The sequence below is a fragment of the Grampus griseus genome (assembly GCF_964374135.1).
Source record: "Grampus griseus genome assembly, chromosome: 11".
Lineage (NCBI taxonomy): Eukaryota > Metazoa > Chordata > Mammalia > Artiodactyla > Delphinidae > Grampus > Grampus griseus.
This window is the reverse complement of record NC_139005.1, coordinates 2,734,547-2,756,597: the sequence shown is the minus strand read 5'-3', so window position 1 is coordinate 2,756,597 and position 22,051 is coordinate 2,734,547. Positions and strand designations below refer to the sequence as shown.

Here is a 22,051-nt window from a genome sequence, read left to right as displayed (position 1 = left end):
GGGTGCTTGTTAACAAGGCAGGAGGGGGCAGTGGGAGGGACACCGGCCTGAGAGCAGGACACCCGGCTTTAGTCGTGTCTCTGGCCCTGAGGAGCTTCTTGAACTTGAAAAATCATTTTGTCCCTTGGGTTCCTCAGTTTCCTCATCCATGAAGTCGGGGTCGGGAGCTGCCGGGGGCACTGTCTCTGGAGGGCATCAGCTGGGACAGAACGTGCGGCCGACTAGCCATGTCTGTCCTGGGTGCAGGCCCACGGTCGTGCCTATTTGCCAAGTGTGGGGGCCCTCCTGAGCCCCCACCACCCCAATGCTCTGTGCGTTAAGGACACCGCTGCAAGGCGGGCGTGGAACTAGGGCTGGAGCTGGGGACACCTTGTGACACCGCCTCCGGGAAAATGCAAGACAACGGTGGCCGTTTCTCTGGTTCCTTCCCGCGAGCTCCAGGACACTAAGCCAGGTGAGGAAGCCCTCCAGTGGAGCGTCAGGACCCAGCGTGGGGTGTTCAGTTGTCACATGCAACATGGCGTGTATCTCTAGGGGCGCTACCCTCCCCAGGCACAGAGATCCTAAGTGCTAAGAGGAAGCCTCCCTACAGTGGGTGATCCGCTGTTGCACACTGCAGTTGTTCTAACCAGACGGTGGGCTCCGGAAAGACCACCTCCTTCACAGATAAGACGGGGTGTTCCAACAGGCAAGGCAGGCTCCGGCGGCACCCTCTCTAGCCCACCGGGAGGGGATGCCCACGGACATCACAGAGCTTCTCGGCAGGGCTGCAGGAGGGGGCAGAGGTGAAGGCTGTCCGCCGGGGGCACGGGGGCCCTGACCCAGCTTCCTGGCTCAGTAGTCACCTGGTTTCCAGCCACATCCTACAAGTGCGTCTCCTTCTCCCCGGCCATGAGACCCGCCTTCGTTGGGGAGGGCCCGCAGTCCTGGCTGCTGCCACCGTCCAGACACAGGTGTCGCTTGGGCTGTGGCAGGCTGGGGTCAGGGGTGACGAGCTGCCGCAGGCGCTGCGGGGAGAAGAGGAGTCAGTGGTGCTGGTGGCAAGAGAGGCAAAGACGTGTCCTCGTGTCTGTGTCCCCAGGGCCCAGCACACAGCTCAGCGTGAGTGAGTGAAAGGGCACAGAGCTTGAGAAGCGAGAAGAGGCAGTAACGTGTGACTGAGCGTGTGAACCGCCTGGCTCCCGTCCTGGCTCTGTTACTGACGCCTGCGCGGTCGTAGGCACCCCACTGAACCACACTGTGACTCGTCTGTAAGGTGACAGTACGCACCTCAGAGAACAGTGCCCGGCACAGGGTTAAGTGATCAGCGAGCGTCTATTTTGTTCTTGTTACTGTTCTTACTGCTGCTATTATCACACGCTCAGTAAGTGTCTATCATTGCTCCTCCTAGTAGCAGTCCTACGATTACCGCTGTTACTGGTGCCACCTCCTTCTTGCTTTGAATGCAGACGTGATAACTGGAATCAGGACAACCTTCTTGTGACCATGCGGTGATAAGCATGATGATGAAAAGACAACATGCCCAGGATGGAAGTCCAGGAATAGAGGAAGCGTCTGGTCCCTAACGGCCTCTTTAAGCAGCTGGACCAAACGCCAGGAGCCCCCGTCTCTGGTCCTCTTCATATGTAAGAAGAAACCAAGCCCGTTTGCTTATTGCACGTTGGGTTTTCTGTGACTTGTGGGCGAGACAGATTTCCACAAATGTAATGTCTTTGTGGGACACTGGCTCTATCCCTTCCAGGAAGACATGTCCCAAAGCCTAAACAGGGAGCCTTTTGCATATGGTTCACAGGTAGGGCTGAGAGGAGGAGAGAAGCCGGGAGCCTGTGTGGATGAACCATGGCTGCTGGTCCCAGTTTCCAAGAGCAGGAATCTGTGCTCTATGACCCTCTGCGTCTGGCACCTTGTGTTCTTATTTGTGACTTACTTTCCCCCTTAACCCCTTGACAGCTGCCCTTGGTCAACCTGCCCAGATGATCTGCTGGAGGTCAGATGCTGAAGGTCTAGGACTCTAGGACTCTTGAACATTTCTGAAAATGAAGCCCTTCTTCAAAGGTCCTTCTCCTTAAAATTCCCTTAGACCGAAGGGCAGCCCGGCACTCAGAGCTGGCCCGGCCGTGGTGTCCTGCCCAGAGTCCAGCCCCTTCGGTGCCCTCCTTTGATGCGCCACTTCCCCAGCCCCTACCTTCCTGAAGGAACCCTGGGTCTTCAGGAGGGCGACGACGACGAAGAGTGGGACGCAGCTCATGGAGGAGCCAGCCAGGAGCCAGCCGATGAAGTAGCCCCAGGCCGGGTACACGTAGACGTTGTTGTATCTGAGAGGTGTGTACTTGCTCAAGGAGAAGAGGAAAGTGGCCTAGAAAGACAGCGGGAGGACGCAGATGCAGGAGGAGCCCGGGAAACCCTCTCCTCGGGACGGAGCAGTTAAACACCAACACACTGGCGCCTCTAGAGATGGAGAGCAGAGGCTCCCTCTACAAGTGCGTCACAGACCGCGGGCTCAGAGGCAGGGAGGGGAGACCAACAGCTGGGAAATCACGCAGGCAGACAGACAGACGGAGGTGCGAGGGAGGGAGGGATGGAGCAGGAACTAGACCAGATGGTAGTGCTGGTAAAGCAAAGAGACGGGTGAGAAAAGGGGGGCGGGGAACCAGCACATAAGAGGGCACGAAGCAGCCCCTGCAGGTAACTGCGCAGGCGCAGGAGGGAAGGAGCCCCAGAACTCTGCCCGTGCCCCGAGATGGCTAGAGGCAGGAGGAGATGGGGGTGGTGGTGCTGGAGGGCACATACCAGGCAAAGGCCCGGGGTCAGGAAGAGCCAGGAGATCTTCACTAGGGGCCACGGCCGGTAGCCAATCATGTCCTCCACGTTGTCATAGAAACGGTCGGCCCCTGACCAGGTGGGTGGGGGGAGAATGTGAGGACAGGAAGGGGACGGCGGGTGGGCTCGGGGAAGGACTCACCTGCTTCCTCCGCCTCCCCGCACCGTGGTGGGGAACCTGGATCTGGACGCGTGAGTGACACTGGAGGCGGGGAGGCGGCCACCAACCGAGAGCCCCTAACCTCCCAGTGTCTCTCTGCTCTCAGGTCTGCGGATGAAGACCCCAGTCCTAACACAGAGGAGGGTGTGAGCCCAAACGGGGCTCAGCGGCTATACACATGCTTATTGCGTCGCAGAGGTGAACTCGGCTTCAAATAAAAATAGCAAAACACCAAGGGAGCCGATGATGCTCGAGCCCAGCGCTGAGCCCTGTAGGGTGGGGGCGGCACCTGCACCCCAGACTCCAGGGGGCCCCTCTGTGCTCCCAGTGAAGCACAGAAGGGGGCTGGGCTGTGGCCATGGAAACACTGCCTCCCGCACTTGGTTTCATGTCCTTAGGTTTCCACATTTGCTCCACCTTCTAAGAAGTAAAGAGCCACTGACTGGGAAAGGCCTGGGAGCCCTCTAGCCACCCCCTCACCACCACAAAAGGAACACTGCGAAATGCCACCGTTAGACAGCCGACCCTTTGGCTTCTTAACCTCCCCCCAGGTGAAAAGCAGATACCGCTGCTGTAGGTGTGACATATTATCAGCCGTTTACACCTCGCTGTGATCGAGTTTGTCAGATCCTCTCTGAGAACAAGTGTCGAAAAGCAGTGGGGAAATCAGAGCGAAAAGGTAGGAGACACGTGGGGTGGGAAGGACGCCAACGAGGAAGGCCTAGGGTAGCAAGATAAAACCCTTCCTATTCGGGGCTCGTCCTGAGGCCCTGCTGCATGGCACCCACGCACCCTCTCTGCCCTGAGCTTTGGCACACTGACAATCCGTTCCCCCAGCTGGTGCGGTGAGCCAGAGGGACCTGCGGCATGATGACGGCTCCTCCACCTGCCTGCTGTGTGAGCACAGGCAAGGGACCCAACCTCTCTGAGCCTCGGTTTCCCCTGTGAAGGGCTGTGGTGCAGATTACGAGACAGCACTCGGCACTCGGCAGTGCAGTGCTCGGAACATAAAGGCTTCTCCTCTAACCTCACCCCAGGCCGCCGCCGCCGTCATCAGGAACGATAACAGCCTGGATACCATGTGGTCAGCACCGCTGGCTGACTTCCTCCGTGCCGAGGGGGCGGGGCTGTTGGTGGGAGTCAGTGGAAGCCAGAATTCACCAAAGTATCAGAAAGAAATGCACGACCACCACAACAGAAAAGGCTACGTCAAAAACACGGGGATGAGCTTCCTGTCCATGGAAGTGTTCAAGCAAAGCCTGGGTGATGACTTTGAAAGCGCATGTGGGAATCTCTGAAGGATCAGACTAAGTGGCCCTGGAGGTCCCTTTTGACTAGGATTCCCACGGGAGAAGGCCTCCAACAGCCTCTGCATCCAGAAAGCTGTGCACGGTTATTTATAATCATTCTCACTCTTCAAAGAACTCCGTGGTCATTAGCCCAGCTCCACTGCCGTAATGAGAAACACCTGGGTTCCCAGCAACGGCTAAACTCCTCAAGTAAAAAGGACCAGGACAGCAGCACAAAGACCCGCAGAGACCGGCGGGCCCGTCCTCACCCTGGGCACATCCTGCCCTTCGCATGGCCCCAAGCCTCCCCCACCCACCCACTTACCGTACACCCAGCCGATGCAGATCACTTCAAACACGGAAAGGAACAGCAGGCACGTGCCACTGCAGGCGTAATAATCAAACAGCTGGAAGATGTACATCCCGCCCTGTGGGGCAAGAGGCAGAGTGAGACCTCGGCCGGGGGGCAGGGGACATGCCCCAGCCCACACGAGATGACAGGAGCCCATCTGGGAGGCCACCCTGCCCGGTCCAGGGAATTCATCCCTTGCAGCCAAAAAGAGTTTGCCCCGCCTGTCCCTGACTCCCAGCCTCCCTGCCCTCATCTGACAACATCTCTGACATCTGCGAGGACCCCGGGGACTGTGGTGCACATACACTGCGCTGTCTATCCAGCATCCCACCTTCCGGAAGTTGCCGAGTTACGGCCACCTCACTCTGAGTGTGCGCCCCTCCCTGCTCCAGGCCTAAAGAAGAGCAATGGCCAATTCTCAGGGAAAGAGCCCTATCCCCCCAGGGGTTGGCTGGTGGCAGAAGGGAACCCTGAAGCTGCCCAGAGCTGTCTGTAACATCCCAGGAGGGAAATCTGCCCAAGAATGACATCACCAGAGGAAAGGGAAGCCAGGAGATAGAGGGGAGCATCCCTGAGGATGCCATTGGAGCTGCTGGATCCAACCGTGCCTGAAACCGAACATCTCTAGACTTTTCTGTTTCCTAACCAAAAAAATTCACCTTCCTGCTTAAGCCAGCTTGTTTGATTTCTGTCACCTGAAACCAAAGGAGAGGGAACCAACACAGGAAGTTTCCGCCATGTGGTCCCTCCAACCTCGCAGTGAAGGGCCGGGCAGGCGAGGGGAATGTGGCTCTGAGGGTGTCAGGGGGTCGCCAGCCTGCAGGCCGCCCCCGCCACTCACCTCGGTGACCAGGAAGAGCCCGATCAGGTAGCACAGGACCACGATGGCAAGGATCAGGAGCTCCCGCCGCCCGCTCTTCCGGAGCTGCCTGGGGAACATGTCCACGGAGGCTGTCACCAGGCACTCCACACAGACAAACTGTGGGCCGGAGGAGGCTGGTAAGAGGGGCCGCTGCCTCCTCGCTCCCCAACCCCACGCTGGCCCACAGAGTGCATGGGGCCAGAACCGGGGTGAGGCCAACCCTGCCTCAGCCTCGTCTCCACCACGGAAGGTGCCAGCCGCGAGGGTTGGCTGGGCGGGGCTGGGTGGCCCGAAGGTTTGGGAGGGCGCGTCCACATCTGCGCGCGGAAGGGTCGGGCCTGGGGGAGCAAAGCAGGTGGCCCCTCCCGGAAAAGGAGGCCGGGCGTCCCCCGACCAGCCTCAAGGACAGGCCCCGGATGCCGGGGCCAGGGCTGGGAAGTCCGGTCGGGGGCCAGCGAGGTCGGGGAGGTTATGGCGGCGGACGCAGAAGCTAGTAAGGGGGTCGCAGGGCGGGCGGGGGCGGGGGCGAACCTGGCTGTCCAGCCCGAGGAAGATGAGCATGATGAAGAAGAGGCAGGACCACAGCTGGGACAGGGGCATCATGCTCACAGCCTTGGGGAAGGCAATGAAGGCCAGACCGGGGCCTGCCGGGTACAGACGCCATCAGGAGCCCGCCCCGGTGTTCGCGCGCATGTGCGCGCGCCTGCGTGCGTGCCTGCGTGCGTGCGTCTGCGTGCGTGCGTGCGTGCCTGCGTGTGCGCGCGCCTGCGTACGTGCGTGCGCTGGTTCCCGAGGGCCGGCTGGCTCTTCTACTGCTCTGGGGAGCACGCTTTCCACTCGTGCGTCCGTCCTCCCACCCGTCCCCGTCTCCCTCCTCCCTCCCCTGGTTTTGGGGTTCTTCTCTGTGCCTAGCACGGCCGCCTGATGTTGAAAGGTTCCTACAGTACGCAGCTTCTGGGACCCCTGGCCTCCTGTCCCCTGCCCCTCCTTCTCCCCGGCCCCAGGCAGCAAAGCAGCGCCCACCTGACTCGGCCACCTCAGAGATGGGCACCCCCTGCTCCTGGGACATGAAGCCCAGGATGGAGAAGACCACAAACCCGGCCACGAAGCTGGTGGCGCTGTTCAGGAAGCAGAGGGCGATGCTGTCCCTGCAGAAAATGGGAAGGAAAAGGGAGAAAGAAACCCATCGTGGGGGGGACATCCAAAGACGGTGAGCGGTAAAGAGGACAGAGGAAAGGAGGTGGGGGAAAGGAGCCCAAGACCAGGTACCAGAAGGTGAAGAGAAGAAAGGGAGGGAGAAAGACCAGGTCTGGAAAGGGGACCACAGCTTCGGGCCCCTGCTCACAACGGAGGAAGGCCCCCTCCCAGGACCTGGCGCCCCGCTCACCTGTAGCAGTTGTTGTGGTACTTGTTGTAGCTGCCCAGGGCCGTCAGGCACCCCTGGCAGATGGCGAAGGAGAAGAAGATCTGGGTGCCTGCGTCCATCCACACCTGCAGGAGACCCCGAGGAAGCGGTGGGAAGATGGGGGGAGCCCGCCAGGGCCTGGAGCAGTGACCGCCCCGCACCTCCACAACCAGCGGCCCCTCCGTCCCCGCAGAGCCCACGTTACAGCCTACGCCCACTAACGCATCCTCTTCCCCTGGGCACTGAGCACGCACCACGTCGGTGCGCGTGACTGTAACTTCTAGTTGGTTCACCACAGACGGTGAACCAGAGAAGGAGACCTGTCTGCAGGGCGGAGCTGAGGACCTGGCCGCCCTCAACCTGCAGGTGCCCCCAGGCAGCCATGTGGGCAGAGGCCACGGCCTTCAAATACAGAGAGAAGACACCAAGACTCCACGGGGAGGGGGGGGAGTGGGAGGGGCAAAGAATGTGCTCAGACAAGTCCAGAGGGGCAAAATGTCCAACAACGCACTAGTAAAAAAAAAAATGAAAATGGCAACATGCTACTACTTTTACCTATCAAAGGTCAAAATTAATTCTACTTCAGTCTTCATGGGCCACAGAAGGAAGGGTACCCACCAACACGGACGGTCAAAGTCCACAGCACACGTCAAGAGCCTTAAAAGGTGCGTGCTCCCTGACTTTAATCCCACCTCTACGTCTGACTACTGTCAGGAAATAATCAGAGATGTGGTCAGAGATTTAAACACAAGGTGTTCCTCGCAGCTGTCTGTACAATCATAAAAAAAAAAAAATACATGACCTAAATGTGCAGGAACGGGGAAGAACTGAGTAAGAGCCGACACCTGCCCTAGGTGTGGATGCCCAGAGGTCATATGTCCGGGTCTGTCCGCCCGCTGCCCACACCAGCTCTAGAGAGGTACCTGGACTTATGGGACCGCAGTACATCCTGGCTGGATGAGTGAGCGGATGGATGGGGGACGGAGGAAACATTTTGCAAATGATAAAATGACATTTACAAATGGGTTTAATAACAAGGAAGATGCTTACACTATAATTTAAGTGAAAATATATTTATCTCCATGAATAATTGTCTCAACTACGTGAAAACACACACACACACACACACACACACACACCAGATAGAAAAAAATATTGGAAGGAAATATACTAAAATGCTAACAGAGGTTATAGCTGAGTGGTGGGGTTATGAGAGGTTTTTAGTTCCTTTTTCATAATTGTCTTCTCTATTATCTACTTTTGCCTCCAGTGGGCACAGATTGCCTCTAAACAGCGAAAAGCAATCAAAGGTTTTCAAAACTCCAGATCTGGTTTGGGGCGGGAGATGCCTGGGGAAACAGTCCCCAGTGAGGTTCCTACCTGGGGGTCCTTGAGCCGAAGCAAATCTGGTTTTAGATAGTAGATGATGCCCTCGTAGGCTCCGGGCAGGGTGATGCCCCGGATCAGTAGGATGACCAGCATCAGGTAGGGGAACGTCGCTGTGAAGTAGACAACCTGCAGGGGAGAAGACCAAGGTCACCCTTCCCCAGGCAGCGCAAGCCGCCTCGGAGGAGGGGTGAGCACAGGAAACTTCCCACCCCTTCCTTTACATATTCTGGGGTGTCTGGGGCTCCCCAGCAGAGGATGAGACACACATCAGCGAGGCAAAGGGACAGGAGGAAGGACAGGGAGGGGTATGAGTTTCCACCCGTAACATTTCAAGAACTCTTTTTTTTTTTTTTTTTGCGGTACGCGGGCCTCTCACTGTTGTGGCCTCTCCCGTTGCAGAGCACAGGCTCCGGACGCGCAGGCGCAGCGGCCATGGCTCACGGGCCCAGCCGCTCCGCGGCATGTGGGATCTTCCTGGATCGGGGCACGAACCTGTGTCCCCTGCATCGGCAGGTGGACTCTCAACCACTGCGCCACCAGGGAAGCCCTCAAGAACTCTTTTTGAATCCAGATTCTGGTCTCTCTTAATCCCTTATCCCGGCTGTTCGCCCGCCCCTTGCCCCATTGAAGAGGGTGGGACTCCCCTGCCCAGGGGGAAGGTGAGCAGGTTTGTACAGTGATCAGTGGGGAAATTTAGACTGAACTTTTCCAGGCTTAAGGCTGGGGGAGCAGCATTGGCCTGAGCTCTGGGGGACGGGAGACACACGGGGGGCTCCACTCTGCCCCTTCCCCGGGAGGGCGGCACTGTCCATGTCGTTATTACTACTATTTTTATGTTATCATTATTACAACAATCCGTGGAAGGGGGAGGCTGCTTTGGGAGGGGCTAATCAGGGAAGGTGGGGCCCTGTCTGTTCCCGGGGGTAACAAGCGTGGAGCACCAATGTCAGACTCCCTGGGTTGGAAATGATGCTCCAGTGTGAACTCCGTACACACAACAGGCCACTGTGTCCACCCTCAGCCTGAGCTCCTTCAGAGGTTGGAAACCCGCCACCTCAAAGACTGTTCTGTTTGCCACTTCATCCTAGACGTGGTCTTGGTGTGTTGTTAAACGAGACAAGCACGTCGTACGAGTGTGTGATCCTGATTGTGCGATATTCACACAACACACACACATGCGTATAAAGGAAGCTAGAAGCCGACCAGCAAAACGCTGACAGGGATGAGCAGACACCCCTCCAGCCCGCTGGTGGCTCAGCTCTGACACTGGGACTTTCATGGTTCTTATTTTGCTCTGCACGTCACTTACGTAAACAGGCCTTTGAAAGTCATACCGAAAAAGAAAGCCTTCCCTTGTGTTGAGCTACACCCTGCCTTCCCGCGACGTCCCCTGTTCTCAGCAGGCCTCTCCCTTTCACTGCTTTCTCTTTCAGGTCTCCAGAGGCGTGCCATGTGTGTCCCCATGGACCCTGGGGGCCACAGAGAGTGGTCCTGGAGCCAGGACCCCTTACCTTGCCCGTGGACTTGACCCCCTTCCAGATGCAGAAGTAGCAGACGACCCAGGCAAGCAGGAGGCAGAGGGCCAGCTCCCAGCGCAGGGCCCCCAGGTCGTGGATGCCGGAGCTGATGCCCAGAACACGTCTCCTGCGGACGGGGAGACACACAACCAGGTGAGGCCGAGGGGACGGTGGCCTCCGCCATCAGGTGTCCTCATCCTCAGAGCTGACCCCATGGGTCTCAGAGTCCACGCCTCCCTGCCCCCACCCCTCCCCTGCCCCATGGCCAGCACGTTCCCACCTGTGGTCTCTAAGCCCCTGGCCATTAGACGGCCACGTAATCCCATAGATATCTGTCTAACTCATTCAGCTTTCTCTGTTGTCAGAGAGATAGAGACAGAGAGTGAGGGCAGTAAGCGTCCGAGCGAGCTCGAGCCCGTGGGGAGCAGAGACCCATACGGGCAGTTGATGAGCAGGTGCTCGGGAAGCAGACAGAGGGGCTGGATGGGCGTCAGCATCTGAAGAGTGACTGGGGTGATGGGAACACGTGTGTGCCGGGGTCGGTGGGCATGAGGGCGGCGTGGATGCCGGGAGGGCGCCCCGGGGAGAGTGTCGGTGAGTACCTGTGGGCCAAGGTAAGTGTGAGGGCAGACTTGTATAAGCGCAAGGGTGGACACGTGTGGACGCTGGGGTGCAAGTGCTCGTGTGGAGGGTGCAGGCGTGAGTGTAGAAATTTGCCAGCTCCTGTGGTGTAAATACTCCCACGTCGGCCAATTTCAAGCCACCACCAGGACATCAGGGCACACGGAGCTGGCGCAGACATTCCCAGCTCGCGCTGGCCGTCGGCCGTGGCTGTCTACGTGCAGGCGGGCGTGTGGGTGCGGGTGGGTGACTGTAAGAAGGCATGTGTGCGATGCAAGTCACGTGGACGCGCGCGTGAGTCCAGGTGGACACAGGTGGATGCGGGGCGAGCGTGAGGGTGTGGACGGTAGGTGTGGAGGGTCCCTCATCTCCTAGTGACGTGAGTGCTGGAAAGCATGCACAGAGAGGTGTACACCTGCACCCCCAGTCCCGGGCCCCAGACATCCAAATTCCCTCCGCCTGGGGCCCCCGGGAGGCGGCCTCCAGGCCGGGCACCTACTCCCAGAATTCCATGACGGGGGAGGTGAAGTTCACGGGCGGGGCCGCCGCGCCAGCTGCTGAGCGGTTCGGGAAGTCCATGCAGTGCTCTGCAGGGGACAAGAGGGGCGTCAGCAGCGGGCCAGGCGGGCAGAGGCGCCCTCACACCCCGTCCACCCCCCTCTGGCTTCGCATTCCCGGTCCCCAGAGCTTCATCTGGAGCCCCCGCTTTCCAGCATCAGGAGTCCCGGCTCGGGTGGCTCGGGTGACCAGCCCCCGTCCCTGTGCGCCTCACACTGCTCTCGTCCTGGTGAAGCTGGCTGCTCCTCTGGCCATGCTGCCAGCCACCTCTGACCCTGTCCAGACCTCAGGCCAGGCCCCCATGCCCACGTGTGCACCTCACTCCCCAGCGATGGGGGGATGGGCTCGCGGGACGGCCCCGCCGGGAGTGGTCCCCATGCAGGCCCCTTCCCGTCCTTCCGTGGTCACCCGTCGAAATCTGCCACTGTTCTGTCCGCTCGTCTGTTCCCAGCGCTTGACTGTCCCTGGTGCGGGCTGGGCCGGATCAACCGGGCCCACCGCCGGGTCTTGAAGGTCTGGCACACAGTAGGCCCGCAGTGAACACTGGCTCGGTGGGTGGACGTTGGGGGGTGTTAGCGCCTGGCAGCCGCTTGTCACCCACTGTCCCACCGGGTTGTCGGCTGTCCTGGCGGCTGGTTGGAGATCCCACACGGGGTCGGCCAGCAGAGTGGCCACCTGTGCCCGCCCAGCTCGGCTTGGGGGCTGTTCTGCCAGGAGCTCCATCACTGTTCGCCCGGCCCCAGCTGCCCCATCCCAGGGCCGACACGACAAGTACCTGTGTTCCAGGAGTGGGTGCAGGCAGTCCAGGGCAGCTCGGAGGTAAAGGAGCTGAACAGGTAGAAGAGGGCCCAGGAGAGGATGATGATGTAGTAGACGTTCAGATAGGCCTCGATGACCACAGACGCCAGGCCAATGCCTTGTGGGGGGAGGGAAGTAACAAGGGGGTCCCAGAGACCAGCGTCAGCCTGGGGGCCGCCCACCGTGCTGGAAGGACGGGGGCCACAGAGACCCCGCGGGGCTCATTCAGGGCCTGAGAGGCCCTTTACTCCTTATCTTTCTAAGTAAGAAAAGCAGGTGACAGAGCACCACCCTAGGCATTCTCCCAGTTTTATGATGTATATCTGAACGCATTTGTTTTTTCATGAGAGAATCTCCGGAAGGAGCATCGTCCAGAGGTTAACAGGTGGGTCTCTGGGTGACAGATTTCAGTTCACTTTTAAAAGTTCTTTTCTTTCTCTGGTTTTTCTAGTTTTTCTGTGACAATCAGCATCACTTGTGAAGTCGCAAGGGACGGGAGGAACAGAGGCACGAGGCCAGAGGCAGGAGGTTCCTGAGTTCGGGTCTCACTAGCCATCCGAGCCTCTGGAGGGTGGAGGGAACCCACGCGTGTGTGGGCATCAGGCAAGGACCCGGGCAGCCTCGGTGGGGCCGTGGACCCCAGGGAGCAAGCCGAGGACAGACTCCACGTGGACCACACACAGCCCACACGGACCCCCAAGGATCCGAGGAAATCGTCCCAGAGACCCCACAGGGACCCCCCAAATCACCACATGGACCCCCAAGGACCCCACAAAACCATCTGACTCCCCAAGAGGGGTAAGCACCAGGCGAGCCATGCCCCGCCGCCCAGCCCCTGGTCAGGCTCCCCGTCTGCTCAGGAGCCAGCGTGCTTCCACCACGTCCACGCCGTCCAGCGGAGGCTTGGCGGCCCCCAGACAGGCCTGTCCCGGGCCCGGCCCCTTAGGGCCTGGCGTCCGAGGCAGAGTCCTCCCTCCCCCGCAACCCTGCGAGGAGCCGCTCGGGGACCAGAAGGCCCCTGGGTTTCCCACTGGCCGCCAGGGCGCCATCAGCTGAACAGAGGGTGGAAGAGGACATCCCCACTGCTCACATCAGTGCCAGCAGAGCCCCAGAGGGAGGGCGGGGGCTGGGACCAGCTTAGTCCCTAACCCAGGACACAGCACAAACCCACGGAGACCTGCGTTAGCGAATGGCCTCATTTTCTCATCTTACGAGGGTAACGCAGACGCTCCTGGAGGGCTAGGTGAGGACGCAAACGCGTGTGACGTGCTGACGTGAGCCCTGGCACCTCATCACCGTCATCACCATGACTATACCCCGCGGAGGCGTGTCTGGGACCAGGCCACGCGCTCGCGAGCACGTTTCCTGCGAAGCTGTGAAGACTCAGCTTCAGGGTTCCTCACTGGCAAGGACTCCTCCCAAGACTCTGCACCTCATGTTGTGCCCAGTTATAATTTTGTATCGTCCTTCCTGGAGACTGCTTCCACCCAGGTTCTAGAAGCTTCGGGCCCCAGGAAGCCTGATGACACGTCCTAGCTCCTCTGCAGCCCTCAGCACAGGGTGGATGAAGGAAGCAGGGAGGGTGATGGCCGGGGGGTGGGGGGGTGGGGGGGGTGGGGGGGTGGGGTGTGGCTGGAACGCACTCACCCTGGAGGAGGGGGCAGATCTTCCTCCAGGCTGTGACGCTGCCCTGGCTGGTGTACTGGCCCAACGCCACTTCCAGAAAGAACACTGGGATGCCGCAGGTGAAGAAGAAGATGAAGTAGGGGAAGAAGAAGGCTCCTGCCGAGAAGGGGGAAGGGGGCTGAGCTGGCAGCCAACCCCTCAGCCGCCCCCCGCAGCCCCCAGGGGCCCAAGACAGCAGCTTCCTCCTGTCTGTGAGCAGGGCCCGGCGGAAAGTTTCCAGTCCGCGCCCCACCCGGCATAGGAAAGACCTTCGAAGGGAAATGAATGATAATGTAGATGGAGACCCTAATATATGCCCTACGTATTTTCTCAGTGTGCTTCACAGATCTAGTCCATTTATTCTTTTTGGAACCGAAAACGTGTTCTGTATAATTTGATATGCTTATTAAATCATCGAGTTTATTACGTTTTCGAGAGAAACCAACAAACAAAAACACCTTGGGAAAACGATTTTCCCTGTAATCGTTTTCAGAGGGCATTTCCCCTCCCTCAGGCTCTGGTCTGAACTGGGCCCCCTGCAGACAAGGCCGCTCCTCTGCTAGCCTGCTGCGGTGAGGACCGTTGCCCACATTCTCGTGCACTTGTCTACTCTGCTCCTTAGTTTAAACTTCCAGCAGAGGAACTGCTGAGTCAGAGGGCAAGAGAAATGGACCTTTTTTTTTTTTTGCTTTTTCTGTCATAAAATGTACGTAACATAACTTTTACTATTTTAACCATTTTTAAGTGTACAGCTCAGCAGCTTTCAGTTCATTCACACTGTTGTGCAACCATCACCGCCGTCCGTCTCTAGAGTTTTCTCATCCTCCCAAACTGAAACTCTGTCCCTTTCAACACTCACTCCCCTGCCCCTCCCCCAGCCCCGGCACCCACCCTTCCTCTTTCTGTCTTTACAAACTTGATCATTCTAGGCACCTCATGGAATCCTACAGTATTTATTCTTTCGTGACTGACTTATTTAGCATAATGTCTTCAAGTTTCATCCGTGTTGCAGCATGTATCAGAATTTCCTTCCTTTCCAAGGCTAAATAACTACCCAGTGTCACTATAGGTCACATTTTGTTTATCCATTCATCCACTGATGGACGTTTGGGTTGTTTCCACCTTTTCAGAATAAACTTTTTTTTTTTTTTGGCCATGCCACGAGGCATGCGGGATCTTAGTTCCCCGGCCAGGGATGGAACCTGGGCCCATGGCAGTGGAAGCGCCACAGAGTCCTAACCACTGGACCTCCAGGGAAGTCCCAGGGATGAACATTTTTAAGGTCTTTGACCGGCATTTCCAAATTGCCCTCCCAAACTCTTGTACCATCTGCCCTCCCAATAGCAACATGTGAGAGCAAAGACGGATTGGTGAGTCTGCCCAGGCCTGCTGCTGCCAACCAGCTCCGTGGTCCCAGGCAAGTGGTTGAGGTCTCTGGGCCCCTGTCCTCCTCTGTGGAACAAGGGCTCTGACGAGATCATCTTTGGTCATAGCCACCTGTATGTCCGTGACACTGCGGCCGGGGCAAGAATAAGCCACCACGTCCTCCCCCAGCGTTAGTTCTCACCCCAGCCCTGGCCTGCCTGGGAAGTCCCATTTCTATTTCTTTGGAGTCATCGGTTTAGGCAATTTGCAGTAAGAACTATAAGTTTTAAAACAGAGAGCAAGGGACTTCCCTGGTGGTCAGTGGTTAACACTTTGCCTTCCAATGCAGGGGGTGCAGGTTCGATCCCTGGTCAGGGAACTAAGATCCCACATGTGGCCAAAAAACAAAACGTAAAATAAAAGAAGCAATATTGTAACAAATTCAATAAAGACTTTTAAAAAATGGTCCTCATCAAATAAATGAATAAAAGGGGCTTCCCTGGTGGCGCGGTGGTTAAGAATCCGCCTGCCAATGCAGGGGACACGGGTTCGAGCCCTGGTCCGGGAAGATCCCACATGCCGCGGAGCAACTAAGCCCGTGTGCACCACAACTACTGAACCTGTGCTCTAGGGCCCACGAGCCACAACTACTGAGCCCACATGCTGCAACTACTGAAGCCCACGCGCCTAGAGCCCGTGCTCCGCAACGAGAGAAGCCACGCAATGAGAAGCCCGCGCACCGCAACGAAGAGTAGCCCCTGCTCGCCGCAACTAGAGAAAGCCCGCGCACGGCAACGAAGACCCAACGCAGCCGAAAATAAAATACATAAATAATTTTTTTAAAATAAATAAATAAAACAGAGAGCAAGACACGTGGTAGATGTTCACTAAATATTTGTCAAATTAAATAGAAACAGTGTTTAGAAGGATTTTCTAAACTGGTTATTTTTAAACAGGAATGTTCCTTCTTTTTTACCTTTCTGGAATGTTTCTAATATCCACATATATCATTTCCACAAGAGGAATACAGTTATTTTCAAAAGGCAAAAATGAATCTGGCCAGTCACACATAAACTCATCTAAATGAATTCTTCCATTTATGTGAAACATTCCAAATAGGTTAAATCCACAGCCACAGGAAGTAGATGAGTGGTTGCCCAGGGCTGGTGGAGAGAGGGCTCGGGGGTGACTTCTAACAGGTACAGGGCTTCTCTGGGGGTGATGGAAATTTTCTAGAATCAGTCGTGGTAATGGTTGCACGAGTCTGTGAACATACTAAAACCACTTAATTGTACACTTACAAAGGTGACTCTGATCCCTCCCCACCGTGCCCCTGCTCATTTTTACTACCAGTGCTGAAAAATATAAAATTGTTTCTTGAATTAAAAAAAAAAATCATAGGGCTTCCCTGGTGGCGCAGTGGTTGAGAGTCCGCCTGCCGATGCAGGGGACACGGGTTCGTGCCCCGGTCCGGGGGGATCCCGCGTGCCGTGGAGCGGCTGGGCCCGTGAGCCATGGCCACTGGGCCTGCGCGTCCGGAGCCCGTGCTCCACGACGGGAGAGGCCACAACAGTGAGAGGCCCGCGTATTGCAAAAAAAAAAAAAAAAAATCATAGACAAGATAATGTCATTTCTTTGATCAACATTCCTCAGTGGCTCCCATGTCACTAGAGCAGGGCCCGGAGGGACTGAGTCCCGACCTCTGGCTCCTCTCCCGCCTGTCATTGTCCCCTTGCCATCCCCTGCGTTTGGAATGTTCTTCACTTGAACTGCATCCTTGAGACTGGCTCCTTCACCTCCTTCAAGTCTGGGCTCAAAGGCCACCTCCCGGACGGACCCTTTCCTGTCCCCTCGCTTCCCATCTCACGCCCCTCCCCGCCCCTCCTCCCTGCTCTGCTTCTGGCCCGTCCGCTCCCCACCATGTGACAGACCACAGTGGACGTATCTGTCTGTGGTCTGCTGCCCTTTGCTGGAGTGTAACCCGGAGTGTGTTGTGCTTTGTATCGAGCACGGTGCCTGGCAAGGGTGGCCCAGAGTGTGAGCTGCGAGGAGCTCACCGTGAGGAAGCGTCCCCATTTCACAGCGGGGGGATGCTGGAGTCAAGCTCCCTGCCAGCCTCCCTCCACTGCCCAGGCAGGAGGTGCCCAGGTGGGCGCTGCTCTCCCCACCTCAGAGTGAACTCACCTCCCCCGTTTTTGTAGCAGAGGTAGGGAAACCTCCAGACGTTGCCCAGCCCAATAATCTCCCCGGCCACGGACAGCACGAACTCCATCTTGTTGCTCCACTGGCCCCGATCCTTCACCTGGTCCTTGCCTTCCTGGTCCAACTTCTCTCCCTCCTCAGGGACCCAGGAGACCACAGAAGGCCCATCCTTGGGGACTGCCACTTTTCTGTCGTCTGCAGCCATGGACGGGCTGGGAGGCCACAGAGGGGAGTGGGCAGGACGGCAGGAGAGGCGCGGCCTGCGGGGACAAGAAGGAATGAGCTGGGCAGCCCCAAGGACACCCGTCACCCCCGCTCTCTCCATCCTAACCTTTCATTATTGCTGGAATGCTGTCGAATAGTGTCAGACTATTGATTTTCCTCCCAAATTCTTGATATTTACACCTAAAGTTACACTTTGCTCTCACAGCTCTGAGAACAAACAGGGAGCAGTTCTTAGTTTGCCCATTTTGCAGATGGAAAAATCCAGGCCTTGACAGGTGAAGTGACTTGCCTGAGACCATTCAGGACCAGATTGGGATTGAAACCCAAGCTCGGGGACTCTTATTCCAAGTCTCTTCTGATCTTCACAGTCAGCTGCCGTCCCCGCTGGCCCTTCTGCCCGGCTGCTCAGTGTCAGTGGGTGTCACCCGCCCAGCCTCCGGCCTCCAGGCCAGAAGGGATCAAAGGCTGTCGGGGGTAACAGGAGGTCAAAGGGCAGGTGTGGCCCGGTAACTGCATGGTCTTCCCTGGGCCAGCTGTGTGCTCGTAGCTGTGCCAGCGTGATCGATTGCCTCTGGGTAAACATGGGAGCCTGCTAACTCCGGGCATCTGATTGGGAGGGCAGAGGAGGGTGGGGCACAAGGCCAGGTCGGGACAGGAGCGGCCTTCGAGGGGACCCTGGTTCTTGAACCTCTGTCCTGAGAGCAGGCGGGGTTCTGGTGGCAGAAGTGGCCACCGGAGGGACCCTCACTTGGGCGCTCACCTCCGGATCCGAGCGGTCCCCTCAAGGGAGACCCAGAAGCGACTGCTCACCACGGCAGGTCACTGCCCTTCCCACCTCCCTGCCCTGCTAAAGAGCAGCTACTCTCTGCTCTACCCTGTCCCTCTCGGGGGCTGTTTATCTGCTGCCAGGAGACAGACCGATGCGTGCTCTATCCAGAATCCTTGCTGGCCTTCCCTCCCCACACTCCGCCACCTCCACTCTTGTTTCTGCCCGGAAGACGTGCCGGGCTGCTGAAGGGTCCTCTCCCCCAGGCCCCCCGCTTCTGCCTCCAAGGGGCAGTGGGGAACCAAAGTGACCAGGAGCTACCAAGGGCTCTGCTCCTCCAAGTTTCTAGAGAAACACAAGGGATTCTTTTTATTAAAAGAAGAGTCTGTGTTTACTTGTTGGTCCTTTTAACCCAGGCAGCAGCCCAAGCCCGAGTCAGTTAGAAAGGTGTGGCAGGGCCATCCGAGGTCATGGAAATTTTTGAAGGTGACTTGGAGAGTGCAGGTTATCCCAGGAATGGGAAAGAATGTCGGGGTGAAACCCTGGTACTGGGACCTACTCGGAGGCTTCCGTGGCAAGGTCAGCCCAGGAGGGCAGGCGCGGAGAGAGGCACCCCGTGGAATCAAAGGCCTCACCCTCTGATGTAAAGGAAGGGGCGGGGGAGGAAGGGAAGGAAAGAGAGCTCCAGGTTCAGAGAGATCAGCCACACCCCAGGGGCTTTGAGAACCAAGCCTCAGGTGGAAAGAACGGGGCGGTTTGGCCCCTGGGGCACCTGAACCAACTGTGGATACTGCTACAGAATTGCGGCTGGGGGACTCTGAGGACTGACCCCTGAATCATTATCCAATGAATGAATGGACTCAGAAACATGGATGAAGAAGCATCCAACAGGAGACCCAAGGTCTGGTCCAGACCTGGCTGGTAATAGTAGAAGTTAACGGGGGACCTCCCTGGTGGTCCAGAGGTTGAGACTCCGCGCTTCCACTGCAGCGGGCACGGGTTCGATCCCTGGCTGGGGAACTAAGATCCCGCGTGCTGCACAGCACGGCCAAAAAACCCCAAACAACAACAACAACAAAAAACTTGACTCCATTTCTTGTCCAACACCTGTTCCCCTCAAGATTGAGGGGTATCAGAGAAAAGGGAGGACTGAAACAGCATACCAGCCCCTGTGTCCCTGTCCTTTGAAGTAAAAGGGTTAAAAAAAAAAAAAGAAGTTGACATTTGAGTCAGCACTGTGCTGAAAACATACACATCCTCACATGCATTATTAAGTTTCATCTTCATAAAAATATTTGAAGAATTACTATTAACTCCGTTTTATAAATGAGGAAATGAAGCCCAGAGAGATTAGGGAACAGGCCCTGACACCCCCAGGTGCTCAGTAAACCATTTTTGAATGGTTTGAACAAACTTACCAGTACAGTAACTGGGGAGCTGAGCGGCCACGTTGCTGTGTGACCTTAGGCAAATCACACCTCCTCTCTGGGCTTTAAGTCTCCCTGAAAGAGAGAATGACCCCTACTCAACTGTGGTGTTGGGAGGGCAGGGTATACGCATGAGATCCGTAAAAGACAAGGAGAGATACTGCCTTTGCTCGCCAAGCCATCGCGTAGCCCAGCTCGGGGTCCGAGCATAGGGTCACCAACGGGGTGGCCAGGAGACAAGCCTCACTGTCCCCAGACCAGAGGCAGCTGTTTCAGGGCCAAGTTGTCCTCAACAGCTGGAGGTGGGGGAGACCCACCTGGGAAAGGAGTAAATGAAGGGAAAGCCAGAGGGGAACACAGGCTGAGGAAGCAAAGTCCAGAGCCCAGGGTGGGCGCAGGATTTGGGAGAAGAGAACGCAGATGAGCTGACCTTCACGTGACAAGTTTGTTCTTTTTCAAAAAGGCTGTTGAGAGGAGCATGATTTATGGGTAAGAGTGAAAAACCGGAATGGCAGAATGAAAGCAAGAGCATGTGAAAAGGGAAGCTGGCCCAGGGCCATGGCAAGTCAAGGGGAAATAGGCTTACCTTACAGCAAGCAGGACTCAAGTTAGACTCAAGGAAGAACTTTCCAGGAGGACGTTAGACATAAAAGCTGTACTGAGCTCTCCCTTTAGGGATTAAAGGCCAAAGGAGAGCACCCCACCCTCCTGCCCCCCTCCCTGCCCCCCTCTACTGTGCCCTTCTACCCCCGGCCCGTTTGCCAGGAATGCTTAAACACAGTGTTATCCTCAGTCACGATGACTTTCAGAAGTCTCCACCGTCCCGAGGGTTCACGCCAGCTCTCTCACCTCTCCAACCCCTAGCACCAGCTGCCCTGCTGCCCATCTGCTCTGCTAAGCTGGGGCAGGATGTGGGGCAGCCTGGACCTCACCACACGCCAGTGCTCTCCAGAAGCAGAGGAAACCTTCAGGAGGCTGACAAGCCCCAAATTCACTGTTTTCAGGGTCTGGACAGGTAGGCGGAGGAGCGGACACAGGTGGAAATGCTGCTGCCCTCCACGCGCCCCCGGGGGCAGCAGCCCAGGCCCTGGATGTCCCAGCCCCACTTCAGCCCACACCCACATACCAGCTCCCCGTTCAGCACACACGCTGTTGCCGCTCCCGTCACGTCCCCTTGCACACACATACCTGTGTGCACAGCACCAAAACATGACCCCCGTTGAGTCCTTCACACCCCGTGGGCCGCCTGCACCCCCGATGCCCCCCGGGGCACAGGCCGCCCTGCCGTCTGCACCCCTGTGTGGAGCCCGCGGGGAGGCTGACGGGTCTGGCCCCTCTGCTGGCCGCTTCCTTCTCAGCTGCGGGGCGCCGTCTGTCTCCCCCTCCTCTCGCTCTCTGGCCCGGGTCGCTCCTCTCTCCCCTGCTCCCTGGAGTCAGCCCCCTCCCCGTCTCAGGACTTTCCGCCAGCCAGGCTTGTCCCTGAGCAGCTCAGATGCTGCAGAGGGTGCAAAGGAGCTGGGGTGACCCCCTTGTCCCAGGATTCCCCAACACCAGACTTCCCTCTGGCCCCGCTCACGGCATGGACACACACTGCCACCCAGTCCCCCTCCCAGGTGTCGCCCCACCCACCTACCCCGCACCCTCTGCGAGGAGCTCACCTCCTCCCGTCTGGCTCCCCGGGTCCCGCAAGCCTCGCGGCCCCAACAGAGTCCCAGGGAAGCCGCTAGGAGACCCGATCTGAAAGGGAAACTGTCCCCCACCTTCGCTCCTTCTCTGCCTCCCAGCTCAGAATCCCATCCAGTCGTGGTCCTGGGACCCCCAGACAGAAAGCGACTCTGTGTGTGTGTGTGTGTGTGTGTGTGTGTGTGTGCGCGCGCGCACACACTCGAGTGTGAGCTGGTGTACTGGGAAGTGGAGGGGCAGAGAAATACCACAGCAGCAGGAGGGACTGAGGCCAAAAGTTTGTGAGCCAGGATTACAACACCCAAGCTCAGAAAGTCAAGTCCTCTGTCCCCAGCCCCTCCCCACCTCCCTCCCGGCCAGAGCTCCCCCACGGGCGGGCGCTGTCCCAAGACGACCCCCCCAGAGCTGGGCTCGGAGACTCACGCCCCCCTCGTCTCCCCACCTTTGCCCCTTGTCCCTCCCCCCCATCTCACCGTGCCCCCTCTGGCGCTGGCTCCTTCTCCTCCGGTGGGCACAGCCCTCTCTCACCGGGGTGGTAGGATGGGCACCACCAACAGCCAGGCTGGAAGCTGAGATCTCGGGAGGGGAACTGGCCTCGCTGACGAGGGGGTGGGAGGAGGTGACTCACTGCTGGACTTTTCCACCAAGTACCTGCCCTCTGTGGTTTCAGAGCAAGGCTCTGGACCTTCACAGCCACAACCCTCTTCCTTGGGATTTTCCTAGAGAAGGTGCCAGAACACCTCAAGAACCTAGAAAGGACCCAGGTTTGCAGGTAGACAGGCCTGGGTTTGACGCCTCCTTTGTCTGTCGGCCAGACAAGCATCTGAGCCTCTGTCTACCGACCCATCAAGGGTGCGTGACAACACCTACTTCACAGAGTTGCTGGGAGGGCGAAAGGCAGTCTGGGAGACTGCTTAGCGTGTTGTCGGTGCTTCAGGGCACTTGGT

General features: G+C 57.8%; 1 protein-coding gene across 3 annotated transcripts; it reads right to left on the bottom strand.

Annotated features, from left to right (window-relative positions):
• SLC6A12 (solute carrier family 6 member 12) lies at nucleotides 1-21,625 on the bottom strand. 3 transcript variants are annotated; one of them, XM_082666598.1, is made up of 17 exons: nucleotides 21,182-21,315; nucleotides 19,413-19,496; nucleotides 17,518-17,693; nucleotides 16,986-17,263; nucleotides 13,419-13,553; nucleotides 11,749-11,889; nucleotides 10,915-11,002; nucleotides 9,789-9,921; nucleotides 8,269-8,403; nucleotides 6,871-6,974; nucleotides 6,507-6,631; nucleotides 6,015-6,127; nucleotides 5,463-5,600; nucleotides 4,595-4,697; nucleotides 2,791-2,891; nucleotides 2,186-2,356; nucleotides 1-1,007 (listed from the first exon to the last, which is right to left on the bottom strand). In XM_082666598.1, the coding sequence occupies exons 4-17, from the start codon at nucleotides 17,206-17,208 to the stop codon at nucleotides 864-866; spliced, it is 1,854 nt and encodes a 617-aa protein (XP_082522724.1). In that variant the 5' UTR covers nucleotides 17,209-17,263; nucleotides 17,518-17,693; nucleotides 19,413-19,496; nucleotides 21,182-21,315; the 3' UTR covers nucleotides 1-863. The 3 variants fall into 3 exon arrangements, with proteins under 3 accessions (XP_082522724.1, XP_082522726.1, XP_082522725.1); XM_082666600.1 differs by lacking the exons at nucleotides 17,518-17,693; nucleotides 21,182-21,315 and adding an exon at nucleotides 21,578-21,625; XM_082666599.1 differs by lacking the exon at nucleotides 17,518-17,693.
• Nucleotides 21,626-22,051: the final 426 nt, after the last annotated feature.